Below are 20,818 nucleotides of genomic sequence, written 5' to 3' on the forward strand. Positions count from 1 at the left end.
GGGAGTTGACATTCACCCCTCTTAAACTTGCCAAATTTGAAAAAAAAAACTACTTTAGAAACTCGACTTTCAGCAAAGTTATCATCCAGGTGTATCAGACTATAATTCCCATCATCCCCAGCCAGCACTGTGTCTAATCTTGTAGTCCAGAGTATTTGAAAGGCTCCAGTTTGGGAAAGGCCAGTCTAGACCTGCTGGTGAAGTGCTACGAGTGGTCCAGAAAAAGAGGCAAGTGTGTGTCTGGGGTAAACTCTTTGTAACCCACTTGCAGAACAACATCCTGGTGAGCCTGCCTGCCTTGCTCTATAGAAGATTGCCATTTTGTTTCTCTCTGGATTTGCCCTTATAGCTTTGATGATTGCCCAGTTTGTATAGATCTGCAGATTGGTGCTTTCCCCATCAGTTTGCTTTCAAGGCTGTAATATTTTATTTCTGTTTGCCAAGGGTGTGATTAAGTAAAGTACAACTTACTTGGGTGGAAAAAGTAGCTGCCTACTCTGTTGTTTTAACCAAGCCTGCACAGGATTGGTTGGAGATAATGGGAATTGTAGTACAAGACCTTGAGAAGGTGCCAATTTGGAAAGCGCTGTTTGTTATTGTTTCTTTCCATCCATTCTTAAGCTGTCTTATCAGAATCTCATGGGTCCTATTTAGACAGGCACAGGGAAGAGAGAAATCTCAGATTCCTACCTCTTGACTGTTGCATTCAAACTCTATCAAAGTCATGTCTCCAAACCTTGATTTTTTTAACCTATCAAAATAAAGCAGGAAATAGTAATCCTTAGAAATAAATCCAAGCATCTTCTTTAAAAATTAGCTTCATAGGCATGTGTGTGAGGAAGACTTCCTTTTTATGCTATTGCCAGCAAGTGCTACACAGAGTAACAGGGCAAGTTCTGATATTTGATTGTGAAAAGATTTTAGAGAAAGGGAGCAGTAAATGCAAAATCTTAAACCTTCTTGGCAATTATTGGAGGGATTCTCCTAGACAGATAACCTTGCTTCTAAAAAGGGAGAGAGGGTTTAATGTCATTTTTCATATTGAGAGGGGATGGAAACACAGAAATAGTTGAAATGTGCAGGGGCAAGTCTTATAAGAATGTTATCCCTTTAAATTTAGGGCAATCAAAGATGAAGCACATTTTTCATTTTTTAAAAAATGTGAATGATTTTCTTCCAACCTGGGCCATTTTAAACTTTGCAGATCTATGTGTGACCCCAATGGTGTGTTTGGAATGAGTAAAAAAATGTGCATTATACAAATTGGCTGTCTGCAGTTTTTCTGTTAAGTGTACAGAAAAACAGTGTTTGTGTCTGTGTTTTGTTTTTGCTGTGCTATATGAAGCTTTTAGTTCATAGGAATAAATCCACACATTAAACTTTTGATTACTTGCCATAGTATTACTTGCACCTAGATATTTGTTTGCTTCTTTAATGAAAACAGACAATGCAAGTAAAAGTTCTTATGAACGTCCACTTGAAATGGTTCATTGATACATTCAGTGCATGATGATATTTTGGCCTCTGATTGCTGAGCATGCTTCTGCAGACCTGCATTTTCACTGTATGTTCTGTGATCCTTTAAGAAAGTGTAGTATAGCCTTTCCATTTTAAGAAATACTCTGAAAGAAGGCTGACTTCCTAACCATTGTGCAGCCCATGAACTCGTCGTCTGTTCATATGTGGGACAAAGCTCCATTGATTTAGCTGTGGAACCTGAGGATAATCTGATAGATTATAGCCTACTGAGCAGGTGGAACAGCCTTACAAATAAATCCAGAGATGATACTATCTTCTAGCAATCTTTTCCTTCCATTTGCCTATATTAGTAATCACCTCTGGAGTAAAAGAGGGAAACGTGTTTTTAAAAACATAGCTGCTGATCACAAGCTCCTACTTGCTTCTCTCAAATTATTTTCTTGTTAAGCAGGTTACTGCAATGTTCTTTTACCATCAAGGCAGGAAATCTGTACAGCCATCTTATTTTTTTTATTAAACTATTATCTCAGGGTTATAATTGAATACTTTTATTATCTGAGCATAATCATAGGTTATAGGAATGGCTTTAAAATTGGTTGCTTTGTTTGTTTGTGGGGAACTGTCATAGCTATTTCTGTAGAAAAGTAGAAGGCAAAAATACCACTTTTGTTGTTTAGTCGCTTCCGACTCTTTGTAACTTCATGGACCAGCCCACACCAGAGCTTCCTGTCGGTCGTCAACACCCCCAGCTCCCCCAGGGACGAGTCCGTCACCTCTAGAATATCATCCATCCACCTTGCCCTTGGTCGGCCCCTCTTCCTTTTGCCCTCCACTCTCCCTAGCATCAGCATCTTCTCCAGGGTGTCCTGTCTTCTCATTATGTGGCCAAAGTATTTCAGTTTTGCCTTTAATATCATTCCCTCAAGTGAGCAGTCTGGCTTTATTTCCTGGAGGATGGACTGGTTGGATCTTCTTGCAGTCCAAGGCACTCTCAGAATTTTCCTCCAACACCACAGTTCAAAAGCATCGATCTTCTTTCGCTCAGCCTTCCTTATGGTCCAGCTCTCGCATCCATATGTTACTACGGGGAACACCATTGCTTTAACTATGTGGGCCTTTGTTGTCAGTGTGATGTCTCTGCTCTTAACTATTTTATTGAGATTTGTCATTGCTCTTCTCCCAAGGATTAAGTGTCTTTTGATTTCCTGACTGCAGTCAGCATCTGCAGTAAAAAATACCACTACTGATCTAAAAATTTTCTTTTCATGGGGATGCCTAATAAGGTCACACCTGTAGATCATCTGTTGGTAACCTGGCATATGGCCTCACTGACTGGAGGTGATAGGAATTTTAGATCAGCACATCTGGAGGACACTGGATTCAAAAAGCTGATCTGGAACATCCACCAAACCTTAAATCAGCATCCCATGGGTTCCATCTCCTGTAGCTTTTCTTCTCTTGGTCCAGACTTTTGTATTTGAGAAACCTGATGCTGCTTAATAGGCTAAGCATTGGATTGATTGACTATAAAAAGTGATTAGCAATAGTATATCACCACCCCTGTTTTACTTTGTGACAGATGCCCCTTGTCTCATTTGCAGTGAATGTACTCTAAACCATTTTAAAAGTCCACCCTTCTAAAGTATTGATAAACTATCCATGCATTGTTGTGATGGAAATTAAATTCCTTTGAGAAAGATTCAATAGCCCCACTCTACTACTGTCATATACAGGGGCACAGAGGTTTTCTCCCAGGTCACTGTGAATTTGAGCTAAAGATTTTTTGGTTTGGTTTGGTTTGTCCTATCATCTTGGGGTCTATTGTCAGCCTTGCAAGGTAGTCCAGGCAAGAAGCACACCCAGAACTACTAGCTCTATCTTTATTGTAAGGCTACATTAACAGAACCTTGCAAGTCTGAAAGTACATCTCTCCCCCCTCGCCTTTACAGTCCAAGAAAATAGGGAGGGTCCCTTCTGAGATGATTGCCACACCCCCATTCCTTCTGAGCGCTCAGCTGCCTCATATCTGACCGTTGCCTAGTCTACTGCTCCTACTCCTGTCTCCCAGGGTCATTCCCACATACCATTGCATCTACTGAATGTTATATGGTTTGTGTGAAATGGAATTTGGTTGTGGCTTTTTTGGTGTAATCTTGAAGAGGAATTACATATGCTTAATTCTGTCCTGAGACATGGGTTCATTTTACAGACTTAAGGTTTTCACTAAATCTACATTTCTCCCAGAGCTGGAAAGGCATCATTGTCTAGTCTAATTACCTCTCTAAGTGGCATTTTAAAGAATGGCAAGTGTTTGAATGTCTTTTAAGTAGCTACTTCTTTCAAGAGCCTTGTGAGGTCATACCTCTTTTATTCCCATATAACAGCTGAGAATCCTGAGGATGATATATAGCACCTTTCCCCAACCTGGTGCTCTTGGGATGTAGTGAGATGGGAATTCTGAGAGTTTCCAACTTGAAGGGCATTTGGTTGGGGAAGGCTGGCATATAGTAAATCAGCCTTCCCATAGCTTGGGTATCCTGTGGACTTCTACTCCCAGAATTCTCAGCAATATACAAGCTAGCTGGGGAATTCTGGGAAGACTCACACATTTTGGAAGTGTCCAGATTGAGGAAGGCCATAATAAATTATCTGCTTATCTTGTTAATGAGAGAACATGATCTGGAATTATGTAAAGGGAGCAGCATATAGTTACAGCGTGCAAACTATCTTCTTCCATGAGGATGGGAGCAGGAAACTAAGGAACTAAAAGCATATTTAATATACTGTGACAGGTACTGTGATCGTGCCAAGTACAAAACTATTACCATCTTGAATTTTACATTTTATATTTGGTATTTTTATATTGCTATTTATATATATTTATATTGTATTAATTTCATATTGTACTGTTTTTACTGATCGTTATTTTATTATCTGTAAGCCACCCAGAGTCATTGGGTACGAGATGGGCGGCAGAGAAATCTGGTAAATAAATAAAATATTTGTAATCTGTTTCTATAGGCTTTTGCTGTAGCATTTTCACTGAATTCAGTGCAATTCTTGTCCATAGTATTTATTCATTCTTAGTCTCAGTTACTGAGACTAAGTACGATAACATTCCCTAAAAAGTAGAGTTGTTAACCTGCAAGACATTGTTTAAACTAATGTTTCTATCTCAATCCAGCAATTTCCCCTCCACCCACCCCTTATTTTTATTTCCAGACAGAACTTGTTGGCTTTGTCTGAATTAGAAAAGATTGAACTGCCACCCTCTTTCTGAACTTCTGGGGCAGAGACAAAGAGGATGATAGGAGGGATCTGTCCATGTTGGACAGATGCTATGCATGGAATAGTCAGGCAAAGAAGGCCTCTAAAACTTGCATAGCTGCTTTGTTTATCCATGCTCTGCTGGAAAACATTCATGCTCCAATTATTTCCAATTATGGTTCAGTTGGATGCTGACATGCCATATAGATCCCCTATGGAGCGAGGGGGAGGTCCATAGACATGCAAGCTGGAGGACTGTCATGGTGCCTCTGTAGAGCAGGGTTGTGCCAATCAGTACACAAGCAGAAAGGGAGGAAGGATTAGCTGGCTTGTTAGAATAGCAAGTGGATGGAATAGGACAGGATGTTCCCTTGGCCTCTAGGACTCGGAATCATAACCACTTTGCTGTGACTTGGTGGTGCATTATGCATCATCCAGCTCCAGGAACAGCATAGTGTAATGAGATTTAATATCATCATAGATACCCTATTAATCCACTTACTGCTCATCAGATATGTAGTGATAAATTTTTATTTTGCCATCTTTGTAAGATGCCCCTATCAATTAAGCATCCTGGCAGTGAACAGCAAAGCAAAATGGAAGCAATAATAAGAACAACAGTGCAATACCATCCAGGATGAATGACTGCAACTGAGCTGAATGAACATTGGAATACTACAGTTTTAACTGCCTTGCAGAATGCAAGGAGAGAAAGGACAGAAATTGCCTCCAGGAGGGAATGGATTTCAGAGCAGGGGAGCTATAATGAGTAAGGTCTGCTCCTCAGCCCACCCTCCATGCAATCCTTACGGGGAAGGGAGTCTCCACAAGCTGACTCTAGCAGTTCAGACCATTGTTTCTCAACCTTGGCAGCTTTAAGATGGGTGGACTTCAACTCCCAGAATTCCCCAGCCAGCTTTGCTGGCTGGAAAATTCTGGAAGTTGACATCCACCCATCTTAAAGCTGCCAAGGTTGAGAGATGCTGATTTAGGCTATATGGGGAAATTGAGTTCTGGTAAGGCCATGTCTTCTGTATGCCAGTGCTGGTCTATAATGGGCTTATTTACCTTTAGGAGGCAGATTTAGGTCTGCAGGTAATACGCAATCCTTGCTAATCCATTAACCAGCCCTAGCTTTGCCAAGGGGAGGGAGATCTTATTTAGGGTGTTAGCTAAATAGCTAAATCCCATGAGCCTTGACTCTGTGATAATTCCCTGGCTTGTAGTGTGTTGTGTAAAAACTGAAAAGAGGTTTCAGATTATTTTATTTTTTTCAGAATCCCAATGGAGCACTTGAAAGGGTAAAAAGGCTGCACAACAGTCTTAGCAAATTCTGCTTGAGCAAATTAGAGAATTAGACAAACATTTACAGCCTAGTCTGGTGGCAGTGGTTGTTGCTTATTGTTAAAAAAAAAAAAGCTAAAGTAAACCAAAAAGTAGATTGTTGCTTATGTTCAATCCATGACATTTCCAGTTATTGCTGGGAAAGTATTATTAAATATTATTGGGTTGAATTTGGAAAGTTGTGATATGGGTGCAAGACTCCTTCAGCATTTTAGAAACCATCAGGGTGGTACCTGTTGCCTTTGATAATGTTGAAATGTTGGCTGAATTGTGCCTACACCTCATTAAATTACCTTGTTTTCCCCTACAAAGAGCCAGATCTGTTCCTGAGTTAAGGAGCTTTGGACACCCTGCTGGGGTGGGGGGAGATAAATTATGAACATTTAATTGACCCTGACAGCTGTCCTTGGAGGATAAATGGGACAAGGATGATGGCATGGCGTAGCTTTCTGTGGCACCCCCAAATGTCTTTCTCAAACCTGTCTTACTCTGATTGTGTTTCTCCATTCTTTCTTTTCCAGCTTGAGGCAAGGTGTCTTTTGCTCAGGATGATATGCATGCTCAGCAGAATAAAGCAAAATTTATCTTTGCTAGGAATGAAATTTAATCAATTAATTAAATTAATTAAATTCAGTCACTCCCACAGTAAACTTTTTTTTTAACCTGGCACTAGAAACATCTTGGAATATTTTCTTAAGCTGTTAAAATATTGTTAATACTGGATGCCAAGTACTAATGGCTGAACTGAATTAGCATTCTACGTAGTGGCACTGCAGAGATGCAAACACAATTTTACAAGTGATGTAAAAGCCCTTAAAATTTCTCATCTGGAAAATCTAGGTTCAAATCAATTTAGTGGGGGTCATTGTGGATTCAGCATTGTACCCACTGTATTTTTTCAGTGAAGCACGGTTGGCTATGTTAACATAACACACTAAGCCATAACCCAAGGTTACAAATTACAGCGGCTGGGCTCACGCAGCAAAGTGAGTGAGACCAACAAACCATATTAGGACTTAACGTGATGTCTGAATCGACCCAGTGTATTAGTGTTCCATGAAACCACAGAGCTAAACCAGACTTTTTCACACTTTTTCAGAACTTGGTACCTGTTAGTTAAAATTGGTCAAGAGGCAAAGCTCTAGTGATAGAAAATTGGCAGTGATTTTTTCCCCTTAGTTTCTTGTGGAACACTTTGGTTTTGCAGATGACAGTTGAAGAAGAAAAAAAGAGCTGCAGTGGGCATTGAACTTAGCATTCTATGTATCTCTATTTTTCTGTTTTCTTTAGTTTTTTTTAAACAAATATTACCTATTATGATATAGATATAAAATATGCTAATTGCCTGTTGAAATCCCAGCCGATTAATTTACTGTATGCAATGCAGATGAATGCAAATGTTCTTATTATGTGTACATTATGCAGTTTGCAATTTGCTTCAGATCAATGGAATATTTACAAACCTTTTCAAAAGTTATTGAATTTCATACATCGGATCCTGTGGGCATCTCCTTGGATACCTGCCAGGCTCCCTGCCCCATCTGGTTTTTTAAAAAATTATTAAAAATAAAATAGGAAGCTTGCATGCTGTGAAACTGAGTACCACCTTCCAGCATTTCTTAAAGCCAAAATGTAAAGAATCATAGAAAATAAAAATGGTCTGTGGCTGTAGCCCAGTGGTTGTTTAGAAGGTGCCACCTCCCATCACCCCTTCCTCACCAAGCAAAGGTAAGCTGAAATAGCATTGGGGGGGACAAGAGGAATCTACAGAGCAAGCTCCCCAGTTTCCCTTCTAAATCAATGGGACTTCTGTGGCTGCCCGTGCTCACCATGGCATCCATTTCTGAATGCTCAAGCCATGATGTGAAACATGTACAGCTGGCTCTCAGTCTACATTCCAAAGTGCCTGCGTCTCTGATGTGTGCCATGTTCAATCTCTCTCTCTCTGTTTTTCCTTAGTACTTTGCTCTGAGCGAGTTGGCAGGATCACCAAGACATACCATGACATAGATGCGGTCACCACCCTGCTGGAAGAGGTATCTTTCACCAATTGTTCTTTCAGAATCTCGAGTCAAAACATTGTGCAGCAAGCTATAGGTGGCACCAAGCTCAAGGCCGTTTGGGGCTTTCCCAACAGCTGATCATTGTGACTGTTGGTTACGGAATGGGCAGGAAAAACTCCACAAGGAGGGTCTTGGTTTAGGGTGGATGTGGAAGACACAAAGAGGAGAAGAAACCAATTTAGGAGTGGTGAGCACTGAAGGATGCAAAGTTGCTGAGATGGTGATGATGGTAGAAACCAAAGCAGGTAGCATGTGTGATGAGATGGAAGCTTGTCACATGAATCTCTGCTCCCCTGTCTTTCTGGTCCTCACAGAAGGAACATGATCTGGAGTTAGCAGCTCGCATTGGACAGTCGTTGCTCAAGCAAAATCGGAGTTTGTCTGAACGCAATGAACTCTTGGAGGAACAGCTAGAATTAGCAAAAGAGGAGGTAAGGAAGAAGTCTTTTCTGCATGTGCAGAATGTTGACCACGGAAGAAACAAATAAGGATCAGGGAATGGTAGACGCTGAATTCTTTTTCAAAAAAGAGGCATTTGGAGAGCCAAGTCAGGGGTTATTTGAGGCTGGCTCAGATTCTCGGATGACCAGTGTAGTTGAATGATAGTTTAAGGCAGGGTTTCTCAACCGTGGCAACTTTAAGATGTGTGGACTTCAATTCCCAGAATTCCCCAGCCAGCTGAAGTCCACACATCTTAAAGTTGCCAAGGTTGAGAAACCCTGGATGAGGTTTTATAGGCTTCATTCTTGTGGTTTATACCTCATTCCACTGTTTCTCCTAGAGTTCTGGGCAGCCTACTGAATTCTCACCCTGTCTCCAATTATTTTTACAATAGCTTGTGAATAGTTTAAGGTGAGAAAGCAGCTGGCTAAAGTCCCATGGCTGGCTTCACAGTCAGTGAGGATCTGAATTTGGGTCTTCAAGTTCCTGGTCCAGTATTCAAAACCAGCCGTTTCCAGCCTGTTGCTTGCTCAGTGTGCTGGCTAGAAATTCTGGGAATTGGAGATCCAGCACATCTGAGGTGCACCACTTTGGGGGAGGCAGGGTTATATGGTGTGGAGCTTTAGGTCTTGGATCAGCACTGTGAAGTTCCTAGGGTGAGTTTAGGCCAGTCACTCCCTCTCAGTCCAACCTGCCTTGCCGGGATGGTGTTGTGGGAAAAATGAGAAGAGGGAGGGCTGTGCATATCAGCTTGTGTTCCTGAACAGAAGGTGGAATATACTGTAGATCTGACCAACAAGTAAATGTATGCCATGTTCAGGAGCAGTACGATATATGCCTTCCTAAGTGCGCTGCAGTATACTTTTCCCTGTGGTTGAGTAAATAAAATACTTATCTGAGCTTTTTGCTGCTTCTCCCTCCCAAGATAGCTCAGCTGAGACATGAAGTATCAATGCGGGATGATCTTCTCCATCTGTTTACCAATAGCACTGAAGACAGTGAGCCAACTTCCATCATTTCTACCCCGTGAGTATTTAGGCAGGGGGATAGGACACCCCCTCCCTTCACCCCCCAACCCCCCCCAGCACAAGGGTGGGAGAGAGGGGATGGGATATATAGAAGCTCTCCAGTTCGTTTAGGATATCATACTTTTTATGTATAAAATAATCAGATTTTGATTAAATGTGATATTTAAAACTTAAAGTGAGTGGTGTTTTTCCTGCATGTAGCCAACATGGTGGGGCAGTGAAGGGGGAGAGATGCCGCATCAAAGGGAATAAAAATGTTTGCCTTAATAATAAGTTTATTGTTGTAACCATAGTTCATAATGTGTAATGTACCATAAAATACAATAAAATAACTGTAAAATTGTAAAGTAATAAAAATAGTATTAGATGTAAAAAGGTTATAGCAAGATAAAGCCAAAGCTGCAAGTAAGAACTTAAGAAGTATTTCTAAATTTAAATGGCAGCAGAGCAAAAGCAGCAACTTGGTTGCTGACAGTTGTGAACATGTCTGCTTGCCTTAATACTAGGAACCTGTATAATTGGAATGCTTTGAGGGTTTCACAATGCACAAGGCAGATTTCACCAACCTTGTTCTCTTCAGGTGTGTGTTGACTTCAGCACCAATCATTCCCTGCTAGCTGGCTGCAAATGAAGAGAGTTGTTCTATCACATACTCTTCTCCCTCCCCCCGAGAACTGATTGGGTTGTGAGGTTTCCTGGTTTCAGTTAATTGCAACTGAAATTAAATATTGCGCAGTTGCAACCAAGTGTCAGAATTTAAATGTAAACATACGTTTTGCATGGTGATTTAAGCAGGTGGGTGGGGAAGAATTGTCCAAGCATCTCTTCCCACCTCCACCCCCATTTTCTCTCTCCCTGTCTGGGGATTAAGCAGGTTACTGCAATGGATTAAGCCACCATTCTAACCATCTGAGACAGATGGTTGTCAACACTGTCATCTTCTCGCTCAGCCATAATGTGATTTATTCGTCATGGTCTATGAACCCAAACATTATGCTATAAATCCATGATTCACCTGTGACTCAAGCTACTGTGGCTTATTTAATAAACCATCTTTAAAACAAACCCTGTATGAGCTAGTCCCTGACTAGCAATGGCTCTCCAGCCTTTTGGGCAGGTGGCTTTCTAGCCCTATGAAGAGATGCTGGTGACTGAACCTTGGACTTACCACATGCAAAGCTCTGTGACTGCTATGGCTCCATCTACTCTGCTTATTGTTCACCTTTTCTCCAATAGGTTACGAAGGAATGAATCTGCCCTTTCTTTGCAGCAGTGTTTCCAGTATGATGTACTCCAGCAGAAGCTTAAAGGGCTGGAAGAGGAGAACCAGAAACTGCGTACTGAAGTGAGACTCAGCTGCCTTATATTGTGTGCATGTATGTGTGTATGATCATCATGCGTAGGGATGTGGGTCTAGACGTAGCCCCGTTGCATGAAGAAAAATGATTGGGTTGCAAACAGAGTTAACAGGATTATTCTTGGGAGCCAGGTGTTCTATCATGCAGGATCAGGCATTTGCTACATACTATAAGGCGGCCAGTTTCCTTCTAGTGTAGCTTTTTAAATAGCTATTATAGTTCTCTTACGTAAAAGAAACTGACTTGTATGTTGATAATAAATTAGATTTGCTTCCATATGGCTGGATCCCAGCAGCAGCAGCAGCAGCAGCGTAAAACCAAATTGCAAAGTTTTTGATGGCTTGGAATCTACAGATACTTTTATTAGACCCAACCAAAATGCCACTGAAAAGTGTGCAAGCTTTCAGTTCACTAGAATTCTCTTCCTAGATGCAGATTTCTGGAAAATTCAGTCTTGTACATTCTAATTACATATGCAGTGCCACTAAGTCTTCACATTTTCCCCAAATCTGGGACACGGACCTTCAATCTAATCTAAGCCTAGTGTCTAGTCCTATAATTTGGGGGATTCTTCCAAAAGAATTTGCACCAGCCTCCTATTTATCATCCATTACAGTATCAAATTATTACATTATCAATATTACAGTATTATGGTATTAAAATATTACAGTATCAAATTGTGAAACTTGGACTTTGAGGAAGGCAGATAGGAGAAAGATAGATGCATTCGAATTGTGGTGCTGGAGATGACTACTACGCATCTCATGGACAGCAAAGATTGCCAACAAGGAAGTCCTAGACAGTGTCAAACCAAAAATATCCAAGATCACCAAACAAAAACTGTCATACTTTGGTCGTGTTATGCGAGCCACCTCACTCGAAAAGACAATTATGCTGGGATTGGTCAGTGGTGAAAGAAGAAGGGGCCACCCTAAGACTCACGGCTTGACACCATCAGAAGGGACACTGGAATGACTTTGATGGAACTAAATGAAGCTGCAGGAGATAGAAAGGCATGGAGAACATTGATCCACAAAGTGACCGAGAGTCAGACACAACTGAACGGATGGACAGAGAGAGACAGTATCAAAATTTTGTAGGGCTTTTACCTTAGGCAAGCTAGACGCACTGCACTCAGTAGTCCTCTTCAGACACTGCAAGAATATGTGGAGTCCTGGCTGCTCTCTGAGCTTGGTTGTTTGCTTGCAGACATTTCATTACCCAACGAGGTAACATCACCAGTTCTCTTTTACTGGAACTATAAGAATGTTCCAGTGCACCAGCCCTATGTCCATGTGGGGATGTGGCTGAGCCACATGGTCCTCTGTTGTCACCTTTACGAGGACTCAAGGATGACTCTCATCTACCCCGTCCTGAAGACATTTCCAGGCAGAGGGCACAAATTCTATTTGTCGCTCCTCTTATCTGATAAGAACCCCAGTATCTCCTCCCAGGTTGCCCTGTTTTCACCTCTCTGCTGTTCTTCTTACATGTAGTTGAAGATTCTAATTCTCATTTCTTTACTTGTATTTTATGTTAGGTTATATTATTCTAACATTATTGTACTTTTATCCCTGTACTTTTATATTTCATTCTTATTCTTCGTTATATATCTTATATTTACTACATGTGAATAGACGTATATGTATATATTTGCTTGCTTTTTAGGTTTTAAATCACTGTTTTCTGGCCTTATGGCTGTAATAAAGGGGTTGGGCTGGGTTGGATTGGGTTGGATTGGATTGGATTGGATTGGATTTTCCCCAGATATTGTTCCAATAGTCTCAAATGGTAAATCCTTGTCTTTCTACCTCAGGCTACCAGCATTGCCACAGAAACATATCAATATGAGGAACAGGAGCAGAAGCTGATGCTCGACTGTGTGGAGCAATTTTGTAGGTTTTTTTCTGGAGAGGGAAAGGGTGATGTTGGGAAAGATGGGGACAATCTCTCAACAGCTTTAAAGTGCTTCAAGTTCTGGTAGAAAGGCTACAGTAGAAGACAAGACTGATTGTAGCTGACTTTATGTTCTCCCTGTCTCCTGAGACTCAGCAGTGCTTTGAAACGAAGGTGATTTCATTTCACTTTCAAATGCTCCCAACTGATTAATTCTACTATACTTTCCCATCCTGTTGGCCTGTGGCTGCCTTGCTAAGAAGGGATATTGATTGTATTAATCCAATATGTTTGGAGGGAATTGGGCTGGGGAAAGTTGGCATAGGCCAAGCCATGAACAGTTTCTTCCATGTCTGATGTCAATAACAGGAAAATAATCTATTACTGTATCTCTCTACTGATATATATGTGCCAGCACAAACATACATGTCTCAGCAGGTGGTCGTACCTAACTGATCTTGCTGGACTCAGAAACTAAGCAGGGTTGGGCCTAGGTCCCAATTAAGATTTGAATGGGAAGCTTCCAGGAAATAGCAGAGCTGTATCCTAGACTAAGAAGCTAAAAGGCATCTTGGAACAAGGCAGTGAAAATCCACTTCTCTTTTATAGCCAAGAAAATGCATTGTTGTATCCATGTAGTCACCCAGATTTAATTTCAACTTGAGGGCATCTTTTACCAGTAGGCATAGATACAACGATAGCTCATGCCTAGTGACGTTGTTGTTTATTCGTTTAGTCGCTTCCGACTCTTCGTGACTTCATGGACCAGCCCATGCCAGAGCTTCCTGTCGGTTGTCAACACCCCCAGCTCCCCCAGGGACGGGTCCGTCACCTCTAGAATATCATCCATCCATCTTGCCCTTGGTCAGCCCCTCTTCCTTTTGCCTTCCACTCTCCCTAGCATCAGCATCTTCTCCAGGGTGTCCTGTCTTCTCATTATGTGGTCGAAGTATTTCAGTTTTGCCTTTAATATCATTCCCTCAAGTGAGCAGTCTGGCTTTATTTCCTGGAGGATGGACTGGTTTGATCTTCTTGCAGTCCAAGGCACTCTCAGAATTTTCCTCCAACACCACAGTTCCAAAGCATCGATCTTCCTTCTCTCAGCCTTCCTTATGGTCCAGCTCTTGCAGCCATATGTTACTACAGGGAACACCATTGCTTTAACTATGCGGGCCTTTGTTGTCAGTGTGATGTCTCTGCTCTTAACTATTTTATTGAGATTTGTCATTGCTCTTCTCCCAAGGATTAAGCATCTTCTGATTTCCTGACTGCAGTCAGCATCTGCAGTAATCTTTGCACCTAGGAATACAAAGTCTTTCACTGCTTCTACATTTTCTCCCTCTATTTGCCAGTTATCAATCAAGCTGGTTGCCATAATCTTGGTTTTTTTGAGGTTTATCTGCCAGCCAGCTTTTGCACTTTCTTCTTTCACCTTCATCATAAGGCTCCTCAGTTCCTCTTCACTTTCAGCCATCAAAGTGGTATCATCTGCATATCTGAGATTGTTAATGTTTCTTCCAGAGATTTTAACTCCAGCCTTGGATTCCTCAAGCCCAGCATGTCGCATGATGTGTTCTGCATACAAGTTGAATAGGTAGGGTGAGAGTATACAGCCCTGCCGTACTCCTTTCCCAATCTTAAACCAGTCTGTTGTTCCGTGGTCTGTTCTTACTGTCGCTACCTGGTCGTTATACAGATTCTTCAGGAGGCATACAAGATGACTTGGTATCGCTAAGGAGGCATACAAGATGACTTGGTATCCATACCGCTAAGAACTTGCCACAATTTGTTATGGTCCACACAGTCAAAGGCTTTAGAATAGTCAATAAAACAGAAGTAGATATTTTTCTGAAACCCCCTGGCTTTTTCCATTATCCAGCGGATATTGGCAATTTGGTCTCTAGTTCCTCTGCCTTTTCTAAACCCAGCTTGTTCATCTGGCAATTCTCGCTCGATGAACTGCTGAAGTCTACCTTGCAGGATCTTGAGCATTACCTTACTGGCATGTGAAATGAGTGCCACTGTTCGATAGTTTGAACATTCTTTAGTGTTCCCCTTTTTTGGTATGGGGATATAAGTTGATTTTTTCCAATCTGATGGCCATTCTTGTGTTTTCCAAATTTGCTGGCATATAGCATGCATTACCTTGACAGCATCATCTTGCAAGATTTTGAACAGTTCAGCTCGGATGCCGTCGTCTCCTGCTGCCTTGTTATTAGCAATGCTTGTTAAGGCCCATTCAACCTCACTCTTCAGGATGTCTGGTTCTAGCTCACTAACCACATCATCAAAGCTATCCCCGATATTGTTATCCTTCCTATACAGGTCCTCTGTATATTCTTGCCACCTTTTCTTGATCTCTTCTTCTTCTGTTAGGTCCTTGCCATCTTTGTTTTTGATCATACCCATTTTTGCCTGGAATTTACCTCTGATGTTTCTAATTTTCTGGAAGAGGTCTCTTGTCCTTCCTATTCTATTGTCTTCTTCCACTTCCGCACATTGCTTGTTTAAAAATAATTCCTTATCTCTTCTGGCTAACCTCTGGAATTTTGCATTTAATTGGGCATATCTCCCCCTATCACTGTTGCCTTTTGCTTTCCTTCTTTCTTGGACTACTTCTAGTGTCTCAGCAGACAGCCATTTTGCCTTCTTGGTTTTCTCTTTCTTTGGGATGTATTTTGTTGCTGCCTCCTGAACAATGCTGCGAACTTCTGTCCAGAGTTCTTCCAGGACCCTATCTACTAAGTCCAGTCCCTTAAATCTATTCTTCACCTCCACTGCATATTCCTTAGGAATATTAGTGAGCTCATATCTAGCTGATCTGTGGGTCTTCCCTAATCTCTTTAGTCTGATCCTAAATTGTACAAGAAGAAGTTCGTGATCAGAACTACAGTCAGCTCCAGGTCTTGTTTTTACCAACTGTACAGATGTCCGCCACCTTTGGCTGCAAAGAATGTAGTCAATCTGATTTCGGTGTTGTCCATCTGGTGAAGTCCATGTATAAAGCCATCTCTTAGGTTGTTGGAGCCTAGTGACAGAGGTAGAAAATAAGAGTGAATCTGTATTAGATAATTATTAATTTAATCTCATTGTCTGAATTTGACTGTGGCCACACTGGAGCCAACTTTACATGCTTAGTAAACAGGTTTCAATTTCAGCATGAATGCCAATGGCCTCCTGTGTATTTGAAGCATTTTTTCCCAGCGTAATGATGTTATAATCACATGCACGTATCGCATGGAGTTAACCATTAGGCAAGGGAAAATGAGCTCTGTCTGTGTATTCTCCCGACAGTCTGGATGCCTGAGAGAGTGGTGGGGCTAGAGCATAAAATATAGGGCAGAAGAAAATAAAAGTTGATCCACTGCTGTGCAACGCAGAATGTTGCTGAGTCCTTCACAAGCTGCGTTCCATGCAGCTCTGTATTCCAAGTAATGACATTCCATCTCCTCTCCTTTAGCTGATGCCAGCCGGGAAGTTGCCGTGATTTCGGAGGAGCTGGCTCGCAAGACAGAGGATACAATCCGGCAACAGGAGGAGATCAGCCAGCTTCTAGCACAGATTGTAGATCTGCAGCAGAAATGCCGTGTGGTAAGCAGAAGAACTGAGCAAATGTGGCTGGCTGGCTGGCTGGCTGGCTTCCTGCCTTCCTGCCTTCCTGCCTTCCTGCCTTGATTTATTTGAATTTATATGGCCTCCCATCTCAAATGCAAGACTCTGGGCAGCTTACAACAATTAGAAATAAGAATAAAAAAAGAATACAGTATAAAAACATAAAATCATATAATAAACATAAAAAAACTATATAAAAACTGTATAACATAATCAGCAGTGGAGGTATAAAAACAGTCAGGAACATTCAACGTAGTCGCTGCACAGGCTGTGCTGCTCACCCAGATCCTCAAGCGTGGTGACACAGCCGTTTCTTTGAGGCTTTATGAAAGCCAGTAGGGTTGGGGCCAGTCTGATCTCCTGAGGGATGACATTCCAAAGGGTGGGCACCATGGCAGAGAAGGCTCTCCATCTCAGTCCTGCCAGATGGCACTCACTAGCAGACAGGATCCAGAGTATATGCCAGAGTCATTAGCCCACTCCAGTCTTACTGTGTCAGTAACAGTTCAATTCAGTCAAGAGGTATATAAATGTAATTAATAATAATTGATAATTCAGGAAGAGATGGGTCAAATTTTATGGGTTGTAGTGGAACATTCGTAGCATATGTTACTCTGTGCAGTCCTGAAGCCTAGATTCAGGATAATGATCTAACACCATCAGCACAGAGAAGACATCCAGGCTCAAGGTAGACAAGGAAGCAAGTCTGAAATGTCCTGAGAAATCTGTAAATTCTTTAGAAAGGAAGAAGGATGCTCTTTTTGCCTTTCTTTTTCCACTTCAAAAATCTGTAGCAAGTAGGCAAAGGCCCCTGTGGGTGTGTACGGAAGAACCTTTTCTGAGACTCACATGTTTCTTTTTGTATTCCTTGTGTTAGCTTTTATTCTTCCTCAGTAAAGCTATTCAACACACATGTTAAGATAGCACTAGGCTAGTAAAATAGCGTTACTTTTGGCTTACCCCAATGAATTAATGTAGCAGAGCTAGGCAAGCTGATGCCAAATGTTGGGGTTCAGTCGCCATCAGCCCAGCCAGCTTGGCTAATGGCAAGGGACTGTGGAACATGTGGTCAAAAACATCTGGAGGCACCATCCCATTTTTCCCCAGCCAACTAAAAGATACCTTCCAGTTTAAGTTGCTTTTATAATATCTGATGTACAATTTTCAAATAGACTAATCTCTTAGAAGCTTTCGGCTAATAGGTTTGTTAATAGGACTTGAGACCGATTGTTCTTAGGGAGGCAAGTGTTCTACTTGGCCTCCTTGCCTATTTTCTGGAATTTATCAATGCTTTGGGAACAAATCATGCATTTTGAAGTTATTATACTGCAAACACCATTGTGTGCATGCATTTTTGGAGGGTTGAGTAATTTATTATATCAAATGATTCAACCAAAAAAAATGCATACCCCTAGCAGTATAAGCCTGGCCAAGGATGCTGGAGATAATCTTGGTGATTGTTTTTGTCTCCTTCCTTTCTCCTCCAGTACGGTTCTGAAATGGAGCAATTGCAACAGCAGCTCACTGCAGCCAAAGAGAACCAACGGCAGCTTCGCAGAGAGGTGTGTCCCTTGAGCAGCCAAGGGGAGAGAGAAAGCGGGGGGAGAGGTGGCAGCTGCATTTACCTGGGATGGAAGGGACAGCAAGTAGCTCTGAGCTATATATTATCCCAAATGGTTTTATGGGAATCTGTTATGGATTTCTGTACAAAGAGTGCAGCGTTTGATGTGGCGGGGGCAGTGTCAGAGAGTAGAGTTGGGCATTGAGTGTTGTTTGGGGGTCACATTGTAAAAATAGGCAATGCCAGGGCAAAGCAGGCAGCTGGGGCAGAACAGAAGTATGATTTAATTTCATATAATTAAACTTACAGTAAATTAATTAACATGTGTAAACCCTGCATATATATCATTTTTCCCCTTCTGCCACACTAGAAGTTACATCTGTCCTATTTAAATTGGGGTAAAAATTGACTGGTAACTTCAGAAGGAGGAAAGAGCCTACAGAAATATACATCCAAGTGCCATAGAAGTGCACAAAACAAATTACTCTGGTAGTACCAGTTTACAAAATATACCAAGACATCTTAGTTAGATATCTTGTTTATGTAGTACCCTGGTTTTCAGCTTCCTCCAAGCAGAAAAAAATCATTGAACCCAGTTGTCTCCAGTGTAGGCCCATCACATAGCAAAAATGTCAGGAAATCATTGTTTACTCAGGTGACAGGTGGAAATGATGACTCAAGTGTAATCACCTGCTTTACATCAACCTCAGCGGGCAAGCAACTCTCAATTGCTGTGTGATTGTGGCTTGCAAAACCGCTTAAAACAGCTCCGTGGGGGGGACCCTTGTTTTTCGTTAGTGTCTCCTCTTGCGTGCTTGGCTTGGCCCCCTTAGACTAGACATTACTGACTTTTTTCTTCTATTCTGCGGTGTCATTTCAGCTCCAGGACTTACAGGAGAAATACACAGAATGTGAAGCAATGTTGCATGAAGCTCAGGAAGACATTAAAAACCTCCGCAACCGCAGCCTGCCCAACAGCACCATCCACCACAGTTCCCCCACCTTCTTACCCCTGGTGAGGATATATAAGGCATATATGTGGGGTGGGAGAAGACATTCTGGAGTGGAGGAACAATGGAGCAATAGAGGCAACAGATGATGGTGACAAGGAGTTTATTTTCTCTGTCCCACTGCTCAATATAATGGAGAGCGAGTCTGGTGTAGTGGTTAAGGCACCAGGCTAGAAACCAGGAGACTGTGAGTTCTAGTCCCACCTTAGGCATGAAGCCAGCTGGGTGACCTTGAGCCGGTCACTTTCTCTCAGCCCTGGGAAGGAGCCAGTGGCAAACTACTTCTGAAAAACCTTGCCAGGAAAACTGCAGAGACTTGTCCGGGCAGTTGCCAGGAGTCAGCACTGACTTGAAGGCACAAAAACAAAACAAAAATGTCTCAATCTTTTAGGGAAGGGTAACCTCCAGTCTTTACAGAGGAGGGAACATGTGGGGGTGGGTGGGAAGCACATCTAGGAATGTACTTAAGAGTTCAATTTTGTCCAAGATTCAATTGCTGGAACTTGTTTGGTCTTTGGATGCAGGTGTTAGAGAAACAGCATCTCTGAGTAATGACCAGGAGAGCAGTCGGTGACTCAGTTTCCACAGCACACTGAATCATGATTTCTTCAATCATGGTTTAATGGATAAATGTTTGTTAATTGGGGACACAGAATATTACGCCATAAACCATGGTTTGCAGAACTGGATTAACTCATGCTAAAATTAAACAAGCAAACATACTATGGCTGGTGGTGATGTGTCTCTCTGGTAAGAGTTTAGGAGAACAACACTGTTCTGCTCTCTAGTCTCACTTGGGGGAGCTCTCCTCTACAACAGGAACAGAAGAGGGGAAATACCTGCAGGAACTTCCTGAGTATTACTACTTTTTGCTACCAAAAGGGAAGTCTGCCCATGGTTACTTTTTGTTACAGGATTCCTTGGCTGCAGAGATCAAGGGCACAATGAGAAAAGGGATGGACAGCTGTGGGTCATCTGAATACAAGTGAGTGGCGTACAAGGTAGCCTTCACAGGATGGCAAAAGGCCTGGATTTTAAAAAATGGCTATAGCCACAGGGATGCACCATGATGATGAAGCAAGAAGTAAAGGAGGCTCATTGTCAGGAGGTGACATTGTGAAGGAGGAGCTGAAGGAGCACCAAACTTGGGGAATTGAACTGACTGAGGCTCCGGATAGGTGGGGCTTAGAATGTTTCTTGGGTCTGCAGGCAGTAAAGGGTGTGATTTTATAAAAACAGCACTGGGAAACAATTAGAGCCTATCAGCAGTTAAAGGATGTTACTCTTGAGTCTTTTGACAAAGAGAGTGACCAACCTTCTCTTTGATTTCTACTACTGATCACAGTATTTCCCTCTGTTTTCCAGGGCCTTCCGGCGGGTGTTTAAGACAGTAAAGGCCGTGAAACAAGCAACAAGGGCCAAATCAGGAATGGCAACACCACGGAGTCTTCCCCCAGGTTCTCCCAAAGCAGCTTCAGTGGTCTGCAGTCACTTTAGCACACCACGCAACAGCCACTATGGTTCAGATAGCCCCGTTAAGCTGGAAGAAAAGAGTGTCCTGGCTCCTGAACGTCTGGGTGATGCCCAGTGAGTATCAGTAGGACCTACAGGAACACAGCCTTGCAAATCCTGTAGGAGATACCCTATGGTTGGGTTAGCCCAGCCTTCCTTCATCTGGAAGTCTTCAGATGAGTTGGGACTACAGTTCTCAAACTATAATTCTGGAGATTATCATCCCAAAATATCCAGAGCATGCTCT

The 20,818-nt window shown here is 42.0% G+C and overlaps 1 protein-coding gene across 2 annotated transcripts in view; it reads left to right on the plus strand.

Moving 5' to 3' along the window:
- The window catches only part of HAP1 (huntingtin associated protein 1), a 30,279-nt gene that overhangs the window by 516 nt on the left and 8,945 nt on the right, over window positions 1-20,818 (plus strand). For both annotated transcript variants that reach the window (XM_063300714.1, XM_063300713.1), the window contains exons 2-11: window positions 8,050-8,126; window positions 8,468-8,584; window positions 9,520-9,620; window positions 10,859-10,967; window positions 12,797-12,875; window positions 16,337-16,467; window positions 17,976-18,050; window positions 18,930-19,064; window positions 19,974-20,044; window positions 20,425-20,646. In XM_063300714.1, coding sequence (XP_063156784.1) covers window positions 8,050-8,126; window positions 8,468-8,584; window positions 9,520-9,620; window positions 10,859-10,967; window positions 12,797-12,875; window positions 16,337-16,467; window positions 17,976-18,050; window positions 18,930-19,064; window positions 19,974-20,044; window positions 20,425-20,646 — 1,117 coding nt within the window. The remainder of the gene's footprint in view (window positions 1-8,049; window positions 8,127-8,467; window positions 8,585-9,519; window positions 9,621-10,858; window positions 10,968-12,796; window positions 12,876-16,336; window positions 16,468-17,975; window positions 18,051-18,929; window positions 19,065-19,973; window positions 20,045-20,424; window positions 20,647-20,818) is intronic.

This window comes from Candoia aspera, chromosome 4 (assembly GCF_035149785.1).
Source record: "Candoia aspera isolate rCanAsp1 chromosome 4, rCanAsp1.hap2, whole genome shotgun sequence".
In the NCBI taxonomy this organism is placed as follows: domain Eukaryota; kingdom Metazoa; phylum Chordata; class Lepidosauria; order Squamata; family Boidae; genus Candoia; species Candoia aspera.